Below are 13304 nucleotides of genomic sequence, written 5' to 3' on the forward strand. Positions count from 1 at the left end.
TTTCATTTGGAAAATGATTTCCCATGAAATACAATTTCCTACGGGAATTTATTTTCCGCGTCAACCAAACAAGGCCTAAAAATTTCCATTTCTTAATACTTGTAACGCAATTGTGATTAAAAAACTCATATATTGACTAACCTATGACTCCTAAATTATAAGTAGAAGCTTTCTAGTCAGAATATGTAAATGTTGCGAGTATTAAAGAACCGGGAAAAATAATAATCAAAACTTCTGATTAGTATTAGAAGAGCCCACCTAAAATTCTTTCATACCAAAATAGTACAAAACAGAAAATAAATACGAGTAGCAGGCAGAAGGGTCAAGATTTTGCCAGATAAAGTCCAATAATAGAGTTTAATTAAACTCTTTTGTCAAAGGGTATAAAAGTCATTTCACCCATATAATACAACCAACACGGCGTCGTTTATGCAGGAGCGGCTACCTTTATTGGTTTCTGGGTGTAAAAATTGCTCCAAATATTCAAAGCATAAAGTTAGAATTTTTTTTGTAAATTTGCAAATATTTATCAAAAAGGCAACCTAACTCTACAGTCTACATTATTGATTTCTAGAAAGAAAAAGAAAAAGAGAGTGTTAAGTAGCATAACACAAGAGTTTTTTAGGAGAGAGAAAGTAGAGAGAGAAAACTGAAGTGATAGAGCTTCAGACATTGTTAACCTGCAACTCATTTTTTTTTCTGGGTAAAGAAGAACAGCTTAATTTGGTGAAAAATTTTAGGTGGGGTACTAAAAACTTTGTTGACATTTTTTTTTTTCATCAAAAAATTTAATACCCACTTGATTTATTAGGGTCTTAAAGTTAGTAAAAAGTTAATTTGGCTTTTTATTTCGTACTACATTTTTTGCATAAATTTTTTGGTTTTATTTTTATTTTTATAAATTTCCCACTATTTCTGGGTCACATTATTTGATTTTTAGTGCCTTTTTACAGTCTTTTTAGGTGGGTGATAGCAATCAATTATAGTGTTATTGTTATATACATGTGGGTGTGTTCCCTTAAGTAAAGTCAGTGTTATAATTTTCTGGGTACTGAAAATTTCTGATTTTCTGGGTGTTAGATTTTCTGCATATAATTGTTGTTAATACTGTTTAAATGGGTTTCTGAAAAAGGAAATATTTGGATCTGGTTTTTGTTTAGATTTCAATATTTTTGCTGATTTTTTGTTGGTATTTGTTGTGTTTCATAGTGAATATTAGTGAAGAGTTGTAAAGAAAATGGCAGGAGGTGCAGCACCAGCTAAGGCGGATGAGCCAGCGCCACATCCACCAAAGGATCAGCTCCCTAATGTTTCTTACTGTATTACAAGTCCTCCTCCTTGGCGTGAGTCTCTCCCCTCTATTTTTCGATTTCGAGGTTGCGTTTTCGTTAATTAGAAAAGATTCCGAATAGGAAGAACAAAAAGGAACGGAGGGAGTACTAGTTACTCGTAGTTAAATTTATTTAGTTATATGTGGTAAGTGATACTGTGAAGTGGTTTATGGTAGTGAACTAGTGATAATGGATTGATATGTCTATTTTTGTGATGGATTATTGAATTTTATTTCCTTTTTTTGCTTAAAGTATTGGTACTATGTTAGATACTTTTATTTATTTTTGGTGGGTTAGCTGTTTATTTTTTAATTATATATATGCTTATAAAAGAATGAAGATTTATGGTTTCTTTTGATCTTATTTATTTAGAACATGTTGGTGAAGGGTCTAAATTGTGGTTGTTTTGTAGGAAGAAATTTTTACATGAATGGCATATTATGTGTTTTATTGTATTAGTGTTTAGAATCACTTGTGGAGTTGTGGGGTTTATCCTTACCTATGCCTTACCGCCTCTACTTGGTTGATGACTTACTGAGTGAGACAGGAATATTAAGGTCCTCATGGTGTACGGTCTTTGAAGGATTTCTCCTTTATATTTTTGAAATCACATCCAAACTAGGAGTATGTACTCATTGTGAACATGAGAATTATTTTTTATTATAGTTTTGATGTTATGGAGGGAGAGTTTTTATCAATCATTTCACCTTTCTGCAAAAATGTATATTTGGTCCTTGGAGCGAGTTGTTTCATCCACCTGTGTTCTCATTGCTTCTTTCAAGGCTTGTTCTACTGGATTTTTGTGACCTTACCTTGCATGCCAGTTTAAAAGAATTCTATTGTTGGTCAACTAATGAAATCTCTATTATTTTGCAGCTGAGGCGATTCTTCTTGGTTTCCAGCACTACATTGTGATGCTTGGCACAACTGTTCTCATCCCTAGTGCTCTTGTTCCTCAAATGGGAGGAGGAAAGGTAGGTCATGGTTCACAAGGATGAATTTAATAATTCCAATGAAATGAGGTTCCTGATAAAACTTCCTTTTTGACTGCTGACAGCATTGTCTAACCATTCTTCACATTTGCGTGTTCAATAGGAAGAGAAAGCAGAAGTTATTCAGACATTGCTATTTGTTGCTGGTTTGAACACCCTACTACAGACAACATTTGGAACTCGATTGCCAGCTGTGATCGGAGGATCTTACACCTTTGTTGCACCAACTATTTCCATAATCTTGGCTGGTCGATACAGTCAAGAACAAGATCCTATAAGAGTATGTGCCATAAAACACATTTGTTGTTATTGATAAATGTTAGGAAAGTTGAATGCTGAAACATCTACTTTGCTTAATTAAAGCAATTGTCTGTCTGACACATAACCTCTTTATTTCACAACAGAAATTCAAGAGTATAATGCGGGGAATACAAGGAGCTTTAATTGTCGCTTCAACCCTTCAAATTGTCCTCGGCTTCAGTGGTCTTTGGCGTAACGTCACAAGGTGAGTTTATGCTTGATGTTTTGTTGCTTAATAGTTAATACTTACAACCTCCGTTTCATATTATTTGCAACGACTAGACATTTTTCCTCTCTACTTTATGTCAAATCGTTGCAAATAATATGAAACGGAGGTAGTATTATGGACCATATTAGAACTTTGCATCATCATAAGCACTCACATTTCACTAAGATTCTTTTGCATCAAGGAACACAAAAGGATATCCAAAAAATTTAAAATACTAGCATTTGGAAACACATAAAATCCTCTTATTTATTTTGCCTCTAGCTCTTGCTTATAGTTCTATGTATACCAGTTTAATCTGAACATCTGGTTTATATTTTGACTTGGATTTTTAAAGCTGTTGGTGCTCCTCTCCTGTCCCTTGCCATAAATTACTTCTGGTTACATTCTTCCTTGTATTTACAGCACCTTGATCTCTTTTTGATTGACTGCTGGTGCACTGAAGTTGAAGTCATTGTTAAACTTTGATATATTATCTAATACGAAGTACTATCTTAATTAAAGAAGGGATGAATACTAACCCTCACTTCTTACTTTCTAAGATACATTTGAAGAGCCATTGAAGTACATTGAAGGCTTAATAGTGAAACACATATCGGGTATCCAATTTGTAAATAATTTGAACTCTAGTCCTTTTAATTCTTTTCATTATGAACAAGAACTCTAGTAGTTTTGTAGTAAGCCATTTTCATTATGTAATTCATAGTTCCAGGTGATATAATATTTCAAGTTTGTATGTTCTACCCTTGACTCGTAGCATTGTCATTATGTTACTTGTTCACTTATCTTCTTCGCTGCTTGATCCTGATAAAGGCTTACTTGATTGGATCTGCTTAAATCTAAATAAAAAGGGTGCCTAATAGAATTAATTTCTTGTTAGTATTCACTTGCTATAGTCTCAATTGTGTTTTTTCTTTCAAAAAGAGCTGCTTGGCTTGAGATGAAAATTAAGGCGGCTCAATATATACATATGGTTTATAATTGTTGCATCAATGTTCAAAATCTGTTCAAGAATTATTTGTCTCTTCCTCCCTAAGTTATGTATCAACTAATGTTAGTCTACAACTGTCCTTTGGTATCTTGTAGGTTTCTGAGCCCACTATCAGTGGTTCCCTTGATATCTCTGGTTGGCTTTGGACTTTATGAACTTGGTTTTCCTGGGGTAATATTTCAGTGTCAATCACTTCTTTGTCTTCTCTTTTTCTATAGTAAAGTTGTTTGCATTCCTTCCAGTTGCTTTTATTTTCTGTTTATCATCACTGATGTAGGTGTTTTCCTGCTTCTTTAGGTGGCAAAATGTGTGGAGATTGGCTTGCCAGAGCTTGTGCTTTTGATATTTATTGCAGTGGTAAGATTATTAAGCAGACAAAACTAGCCCCTTTTGGTTGAATTTGGGAATTAGATATCTTCAATCTTTTTATGTAATTATCATTTGGCTTCAATTAATTAATTCAGCCATGAATAATTTTGCAGTATCTATCACAAGCCACGAAATTTGGAAAGCATGTTTTTGAACGCTTTGCTGTTCTGATCTCTGTGGCTATAGTTTGGCTATATGCACACATTCTTACGGTGGGTGGTGCATATAATCATGCTGCACCAAGGACTCAGATAACATGTCGTACTGACAAATCTGGACTTATAAGTGGTGCTCCATGGTAATATATTTTTTTAAAGTTGTTTTTCCAATGTTGTTCGCTTCTTTTCTAATATTTTTCTGCGTAAATGTTGCTATGCATGGGGATTGGGGAGAGAGTTTTAAACCTTGAGCTTGATTAACAAGTTCTTAATTGCAGTTATCTCCTATTCATGTAAAACTTAAACTGTAACTGAGAAGTATAAGGTGTCGTAAGAAATTACGGTAACTGAGAAGTATAAGGTGTTGTCTGAATTCTTGAGGTGTTTTTCTGCAGAACCATCTAATACTTTCTATCTTATGTTTCAGGATTAGAGTTCCATATCCCTTTCAATGGGGTGCACCCACATTTGATGCCGGTGAAGCCTTTGCTATGATGTTGACATCATTTGTTGCTCTTGTTGAGGTATGTTTAAGTTGTACCTTTTGCTGTAATATGTGGAAACTACTGAAAAATGAATGTTCACTTATCAGGGCCCTGTGAAAAGCATTAATGAGATTTACATCACCAAAATTTTACAGTGTTTAAATCTTAAATGCAGTTAGCCCATCTTGTGTCTAATTTTAAAATGACTTGATTATTTTATAATGTACGAGTGGTTTTATTCCATTTGCAGTCCACTGGTGCCTTCATCGCAGTTTCAAGGTCGGCTAGTGCAACAATGATGCCTCCTTCTGTTCTTAGTCGTGGTGTTGGTTGGCAGGTAGAATACAAGAAATTACCCTTGTCTTCAACTTACATGAAATATTGTTTATTTGAAATCCTTGTTTTTCTTGTAAGTAAGCTTTTTAACTAGATAGCTTATATCTAAACTCTCTCTTCTTGACAGGGAGTTGGCATTTTGTTGTCTGGATTGTTTGGAACCGGGATTGGGTGCTCCGTTTCCGTGTAAGACTAAGACATCTTTTTTTGTACTTGGTGTGCATGTAAATTTTTATAGTATCAATTTTGTTTATTAAGGAAACTTCTTCTTGGGTGTTTTATGCAGCGAGAATGCCGGCCTCTTAACACTGACACGTGTTGGTAGTAGACGTGTTGTCCAGATATCAGCTGGCTTTATGTTATTCTTCTCCATTCTAGGTGTGTATATCTAATACTAATTCTGTGTTGTGGTAGTATGGCCAATTTAATTTTCTCTTTTGATTTCTTATCGTACATGATATTGCAGGGAAATTTGGAGCTGTGTTTGCTTCAATTCCTTCACCAATAATCGCTGCCTTGTACTGCCTCTTCTTTGCCTATGTTGGTAAGCATATGTGGTTTGACAATATAAAAGCGAAAACTACCATAGAACATTTAATTCACTTACCATGTATAACATATTAACACGATCTTAACTTGATGCAGGTTCTGTTGGTTTGAGCTTCCTTCAGTTCTGTAATCTCAACAGTTTCCGTACAAAGTTCATATTGGGTTTCTCCATTTTCTTGGGTTTGTCAATACCTCAATACTTCAACGAGTTTGAAGCAATTAAGGGTTTTGGGCCTGTCCATACAGGCGCAAGATGGGTAATTCTTGATTTAATATTTTTTTTTTTATTTGCTCTTTGATCTATTGTGGCCTTGTGGGCTGGAATTATTCTTAGCCTACGGGACAAGTGCTCATTTCATGTGTTTTTTTAAAATGACAGTTTAATGACATGGTGAACGTCCCCTTCTCTTCGGAAGCGTTTGTTGCGGGAATTGTAGCATATTTCTTAGACAACACCCTGCACCGGAAAGAAGGCCCGGTGAGGAAGGACAGGGGTAAGCATTGGTGGGATAAGTTCCGGTCTTTCAAGGGAGACACGAGAAGTGAGGAATTCTATTCGCTCCCCTTCAACCTGAACAAGTATTTCCCATCTGTGTGATTTAATCTTCTGGGTATCAAAGAGGTATCACTGAAAAGCATGAGTTTTCCTCGAGTATGATGATGGTCGTGCTCTATAGTAATCATTGTTTGATCAAGTAACTTATAACAATTGCAATATGCTATAGTTCTCAGTATAAATTAGTTTGTTACTTTTTGTAGGATTCCTTTAGGACAATTATTTATTTCTTTCTGTGTTGTAAATCCAATGTATTAGTTGTAACAAAGCAAAGCAACAAAGGAAACAAGGCCAATGATTTATGAGTTTCCAACCCTTGCTCCCGGATATCCTACTAATCCAAGCTACAGAAACAACTCTGCATCTGCAGACCTGCTGATCCAGATTCATTACAAAATCATGAATCGGGATTTTAATGAGGGTGTTGTGTGATGTTCCCCTTAAATTCTCCAAACTCGGCTGAACTGGCAGTAAATTGCAGTCCTGCTCGTCCATCAAATAGATGTGTCATATTCAGTGCCATCGTTGAGAATTATACTGGGATGCAAGAGTATATGTGAGCTCATAAGTCATTATTGGACCTCCCTTGTGGGAGTTATAACTAGTTTTGCTACAAGCTGTTCAGATTCATTCAGGTTGCATGTAAGATGTATGAAGTACTAGTACTACGTAATTATGTATGAAGTACTAGTACTGCGTAGTTGTCAAAGTTTTTAGTGTTGTGTATTAGTATAAATTTATTATTCTGGAAGTGGAGTAGAAACACAAAATAACAGTGAGTTCTTCAATTGTTCTATTTTGTGTGCCTAATGTGAAAAGTTTTCAACAAAATTCCAATCAATGTGTTTCCATTTGTTTAGTAAATTATTATGAGCAAAAATTCAGACAACTGTCAAAACATAATTAATGTTATCACAATAAACAGATAACATAGTTATGTGAATAGTTCATATTATCAAGATAAAGGAGCATCTAAAGGAATTAGATAACAAGGAACATATGATTTAATTCCAGCATTATGGAGAAATCAAATAGTTCACATATAAAGATATAATCAAAAGTAAGATCAGTAGTAATCGAGTTGATATTGATAGGATGAACAATTTTTGTTCAACTCCCACAGTCAAAACTTTAACCTAATCAATTATATTGATTGATAGGATAAACTGAGGGATCTAGAATAGTCAAGAGCCCATTTAAGTTGAGTAGAAAAGAAGAATACTATAGGTAGGTGTTGTGCCTGGCCCATTTCTCCGGCTTCATTATTCATGATTGAGCTGTAATTGTTATACACCATACCAATGTAACCTATAACATTGCTGTAGTTCCTTGTCTATGACGTATGGATTACTTACCAAGTACGTGCTCCTGCTGCAAACATCTCAAATTTCACCTTTGTAGACTTCAAAGGGCTCATAGGCTCGCTGCTATGTTACATACAATCCATGTCTTTGCAGGGTTCTCCATGTGCATGCCATGATAGAAAATGTGGCATCTGGTGCTTAGAACCACGAATCTCTTAAGAACCCAATTCAGGCAACAAATACTTCTGGTGTTTGATGGTGAACAGGTTCCTTAAATTCCGCTTTCTCACTAAGTTCTTTAAAAGCTTCAACAAGATTTTGGAGCCTCGCAACAAATTCAACCAAAAGGGAAGAAAAGGTTGCTAAAGATAAAGCACTTGCACTCTCATAAGTCTTTGACTCATCTTGATTTCGTTCCTTATTTTCATCAACGGATAACAGTGGAGCAGGCAAAGATGCCTGCTTCCTGTGGGTTCCATGATTGTTTTCACCATCAAGGCTTGTATGTAGTGCTTGAAGGTCACTGACTGACTTCACTTCTGGCATTGCACTTTCATAATCTGCTGTTAGGAAATCTGGAGTTTGTCCAGGATTTTGGGGATTTCCAATCTCCCAAAACTCTGAATTGACAAGAAGATATGATTTTTGGTCAATTTTCTTTTGTAATGTTTCTACTGCTTCATCCACTTCGTAAAGTATATCTTCTTCTGGACCTAACTTTTCCATTCTTTTTATTCTGTTTCCCAGTTCACGCAGCACTTTAGCACCTTCATTACCGACTTTCTGAAGCTCACTACGGAAAATCTGTCTTCTTTCAGGAGGCGCCTAATGTATAAAGAGAAAAAGAAACCAATGAAATAACATAATAATGTAGCCACATAGAGAGTGGTTTGCAGGATAGGGAGATAGCGGTAACTGATAAGCCACATACAGGAAAATAAAATGATTTTCAAACAAATCACAGATGGATTTCGATATAATACTCATGTTGTTATGTCATAAAGAGCACATAAGTACCAAATTGTGTGTTTAACGACTCTAAAACAAATAGCTTAAATTTTATTAGTCCTTCAAAAGTTGAATTTTATGCAAAATTCCTATTCTGTTTACCTATTTATTCGGCTAAGAGGGGTAGGTGTTGGCAGTTAAAATGAAGATCCAAGAAATTTACACCTTTACTTTGCCATTGAAATTGAATGCCAAAAGAATGGGTTTGCCTCTTTGCTTTGGCTGTGTTTATATTCCTATGTTTCACAATCCAATGTAAAGTAGCATAGGGAGTGAGGAGGGCTAGATAATGCAGCCTCACTCCTGAAGACGACTTGCCTTAGTTGATTATTGAAAAGACATAAGCTGTTTTCCAGCTCAGAATAATGAATAGATACATATTAAGTGGGACAGCTGACTCGGCTTCAGTTAAGTAGCTAACCACTCAATTTGCTAATACCAATTCATTCAACTTTCTTGGAAGAACACTCCGACCAAGATTGAAGTCAACATATGACAGGGAATTTTTATAAGGACTTGGACACAAGACCCCAAAAAATCAAAGAGAACTTTAGGCAGATGAGTTAGCATACAAACCTGAATCTCAGAAAGTATACAGCCATGCATGGCCATGACCATAAATGCACAATGCCTCAGAGCTCCGCTTACTTTGGTATAGGATTTCCATGGATATGTAAGCATTTTGTAAGGACCGTGAGGTGGTTCCCAGATAGCAAAACCTACCTACACATTCAGCAAACAAGAAGAGCATTCAGTTACCAACTGCTAATAGTAGAAGATGCATTGCAAAATCAGCAAAAGACTTACCAAAGTTTCCTCCTGACTTGCTGAATCTACAGCTGACCTATACCCACTATAAAGTGGATCATCAGAAGCTTGAAATGTAAGAATCTTTGAGGGGACTCGAGTATATTCAACACAGCTCAGATATCCATTCACAACACCTAAAGTGTAGCTTAGCATGAGTTATTCAAGAATTGTAACTTGGTGTTGAAACATGAAAGACAAGAGGCAAAGCATACACTAATAATCAATAGTAAATCTTTTGCATTACTGTCAAAGAAAGTATGCAATCAAAAGACATGAACAAAACATTAACAAACCTTCTAAAGAAATGGCAACATTCATAAAGTTCTTCACCACCAAGTTGTGCAGATCCTCTCCAGCCCATATCGGGTATATGCAGGTGTTTATCAATAACGAAACAGCAGCACCCAGTGCAATAAGTATGAATCTAGTAGCAGCTGTATTGACAAATTCCCTTGTTCTATACCCAGACACCATGATGAAGCAGTATGTCAACAGGAAAACTCTAAATCCATACTCATAAGGCTTCATTGTAGGATAGAGTTTCATGTAGGTGGCAATAAATCCTACCATTGTGCAGAACCATAAAAGGAAAATAGCTTAGAATAAATATAAGAATGAGACTTTAGCTAAAAAGTCACTGCTGCTAGTATCATACCTATAATAAAGATGCTAATGATAATTACAAGTTCTTCCCAATCTCCAGCTAATGTTGACAACATCGCCATGCCCAGAGCAAGTCCTCCAGCCGATAATGTTCCCAATCCACGATTGAATCCTTTGCTAAGGGTTGCTCCTAGAAATTCATCACACAGGTAGGAAAAATAAACATGTCAGCATAACAAAGTTGACAAATATCATGATGAACTATTTTTATACTAGGATAAACTATCTTTTTTTAAAAAAAAACAAGGATAAACTATCTAATTGAATGAAAAAAAGCATTTATCATGAACTTTTTTTTTTTTTTGAATAAAAATGTCTAGTATACATGTAATCATAAGCTCAAGGGCATCTAATTCATCTATTGGATTACTCTATTATGATAAAAGTCATAAAATGAAGTCATGAACTAATGAACCTAAATAAAAGACAACAACAGGAAAAAAAAAAAAAAAAAAAGAAGAAGAAGAAGGAAATGCCAACCCAATTGAATGTATAGCACCAGCTAATACAAATCATGAAATGGCCTCATCAATTTGCCATAATCTAACCCTGAATTCATAATCTACAAGATTAGTACCCGAACAATGCACGACTTCTAACCTAGCATGTAGTGGTGTAGGCACAACTTTGCATACAAAATACATGAAATGGCCTTAACAATTTACCATAATCTAACCCTAATTCATAATCTACAAGATAACTGAACATAGCTCAAACAAGGCACGATTTCTAACCTAATATGCGGTGTAGGCACAACTTTGCATAAGCAAATTCCCCTTCAATCAAACAGTATCCTCTATATAACAATTTTTTTTACAACCTTAGATTCAATGCAAATATTAATGAGGAAGGACAAACACATCAAAAATTCCCCTTTTTCTTTAGATTCAAAGGTAAGCCTTAATTGCATAACAGAGATTATTACAGCACCAAAGCAAAGTACTCAAAATAACTTGACAATGCTATTCCTAAAACAACAGCAACATCTACCCATTGCAACAATTAACACGAACAATTAGAAATTAAATTAGGGTTATATAATCATTCACCAATCAACCATATCATACAATTACACCAAAGGAAACAAAACCCCACAAATTCCAAACAAACAAAGATCATATAACAACCAATTAATGGGAAAAATTTAAACTTTTGACGCTTCCATGAACTGGGTTTTGCACGAACAGCATATTTGACATCAATAAACAGTAAAAAAATCACATATCTATCAAACTTAATCACAATCATTATATAACTCCAAATAAAAAAAAATCCCAATAATGAAACAAAAGAATTCAAAAGATTACCAATACTAAATTCGAAGACGACAACAACAGTAAGAATCGCCCAAACAGAGTAACGCCCAAGATCTTCAAATGGCTTCTTCAGAAAAATAAGAAACGAAAGAAGAGTTAAAGCAAGACCCATTTTCGCAGAAAAAACCACTTTTCTAGGATCCGATTTTCCCATTTGAACAGCTTTTATGGAAAATTCTCGAAACCCATTACACCAATTCACAAATTTATGTTGTAAAGAAACGAAACAATTTGTATGATGTTGTTGTTGTTGGTATTGTTGATGATGTTCATCTAAGAAAGGAAGACCCAAAGATGAAGGGTATTCTTTAGAGAGATTTTTCTTCTCTCTCCTCTCTGCAAAAGAGTATCGGAATGATCCCAGTTTTGCAATCGACATTGAAGGTGGAGTGAGTGATGAACAGAGTGATGAACACAATAAAAGAGTGAATGAGAAGATCGCTTAAAAGGGAGAACCGCAATTATACGAGATATCTAGATTCATTCATGTTGCGTGTAATATAATATTCCCTCCATTCTTTTTCATTCCCTCAAGGCGGCCCGAATCGAAGAATGTTCTACCAAAAAATAATCTCATTTTTTTAAGAAAAATTTAACATTTGCTACCAACGAAAACACACTGCTTTACATTTATTATCGCTTTAATTTTTTATTTTATTTTACTACCACTCATAACCCAAAATTATAGATATTGCTACCACTTAACGGAATCCTAACAGCTTTATTTTTTTTTTTTTTTTTTTACTACCACCCAAAACCCAAAATTATAGATATTGCTAACACTTAACGGAGACCCATTATTTCATTAAGTAATAATTTAATTTATTAAAAAAAATATTAAAAAAAATTATGAAAAAACTTCCCAGCCACCTCCCCCTCCCCGTCAGCCACCATCCCCCCTCCGTGTGCCGGCTTTCGTCCTTCGTGCCGACGCCCAAACGGTCCCCCGATGCTGGCGAACTCCACCACCACCATTTCCTGAAGTCCACGCTGCCCAAAACCACCCTGAACGTGTGAATTCGAAACCCTAAAACCCGTTTAGGGTGGTTTCGGGGAGTAGGTTTAAGGTATTGGTGCTGGTTTTTGGGTGGGGGAAGGGGAGGGGGGTCGATTCAGGTTAGGGAAAGGGGAAATCGGTCATTTTCGGTTAGGGGAAAGGGATCGATTTGGGGGAAAGGGAAACGGATTTTTGTGTGTTGTGGTGGTCGGGGAGACGCTGATTGTGGGGGAAGGGGATGAGGGATCGCGACGGAGGGCGTTGAGGGGGGATTCCATGCGCAGCCGCCGCCGCTTGCGTCTGTCGCATCTGTCGCCGTTTTTGCAGTGGTGTGGTGGTGTGGGTTGGACAGGTTGGTCATGGTGGTTTTGGGGGAGCGTTGATGGGGAAATGGATGGGTGAGGTTGCCGGCGCCGGAGGATCATTTACGCGCCGGCGTTGATGAGGAAATGGAGGTTGGACGGTGGCAATGAGGGTGGTTGAAGATGGAGCGGTGGCTGGAAGGTGGCAGTGAGGTGGTTGGACGGTGGTTGGGCTCCACTAACGGAAATGGTAACGACACAAGGCTAAAGGTAGTGATATCTATAATTCTGGGTTTTGGGTGGTAGTAAAATTAAATAAAAAATTAAAGCGGTAGTAAATGTGAAGCAGGGTGCTTTCGCTGGTAGCAAATGTCAAATTTTCCAATTTTTTAAATGAAATTTAAAAGGCTTGAATCTTAATTTATACTCAGATTTGAGCCTCGAATCCAGATTTTACCAAAGGTAGAACACCAAAATGCAAAATAAAAGATGTAGAAAAATATTTTATACAATAAAAATATGAAGCATATGTGAATACTTTTTTAGGAAGTAAATCACAATTATGTAAAGAAATGACTAATTTTTTTAGGAAGTGAATAAAAAAAAACAAA

The 13304-nt window shown here is 35.9% G+C and overlaps 2 protein-coding genes across 4 annotated transcripts; one reads left to right on the top strand and one right to left on the bottom strand.

Annotated features, from left to right (window-relative positions):
* Positions 1–500: 500 nt before the first annotated feature.
* Positions 501–7044, top strand: LOC145567250 (nucleobase-ascorbate transporter 6-like). 3 transcript variants are annotated; one of them, XM_081626506.1, is made up of 15 exons: positions 501–740; positions 1210–1343; positions 2208–2305; positions 2427–2603; positions 2728–2828; positions 3936–4011; positions 4138–4197; positions 4323–4507; positions 4795–4891; positions 5103–5189; positions 5316–5374; positions 5475–5566; positions 5655–5732; positions 5834–5994; positions 6117–7044. In XM_081626506.1, exons 2-15 carry the CDS (start codon positions 1238–1240, stop codon positions 6333–6335), a joined length of 1596 nt encoding a protein of 531 aa, XP_081482632.1. In that variant the 5' UTR covers positions 501–740; positions 1210–1237; the 3' UTR covers positions 6336–7044. The 3 variants fall into 3 exon arrangements, with proteins under 3 accessions (XP_081482632.1, XP_081482635.1, XP_081482634.1); XM_081626509.1 differs by lacking the exon at positions 501–740 and adding an exon at positions 821–962; XM_081626508.1 differs by lacking the exon at positions 501–740 and adding an exon at positions 899–1048.
* A 298-nt stretch (positions 7045–7342) lies between these two features.
* LOC145567251 (aluminum-activated malate transporter 9-like) lies at positions 7343–11911 on the bottom strand. Its single transcript, XM_081626510.1, has 6 exons — positions 11386–11911; positions 10071–10208; positions 9709–9978; positions 9413–9549; positions 9182–9328; positions 7343–8422 (listed from the first exon to the last, which is right to left on the bottom strand). The coding sequence occupies exons 1-6, from the start codon at positions 11771–11773 to the stop codon at positions 7826–7828; spliced, it is 1677 nt and encodes a 558-aa protein (XP_081482636.1). The 5' UTR covers positions 11774–11911; the 3' UTR covers positions 7343–7825.
* Positions 11912–13304: the final 1393 nt, after the last annotated feature.

This window comes from Chenopodium album, chromosome 11 (assembly GCF_948465745.1).
Source record: "Chenopodium album chromosome 11, dcCheAlbu1.1, whole genome shotgun sequence".
Classification (NCBI taxonomy): Eukaryota; Viridiplantae; Streptophyta; class Magnoliopsida; order Caryophyllales; family Amaranthaceae; genus Chenopodium; species Chenopodium album.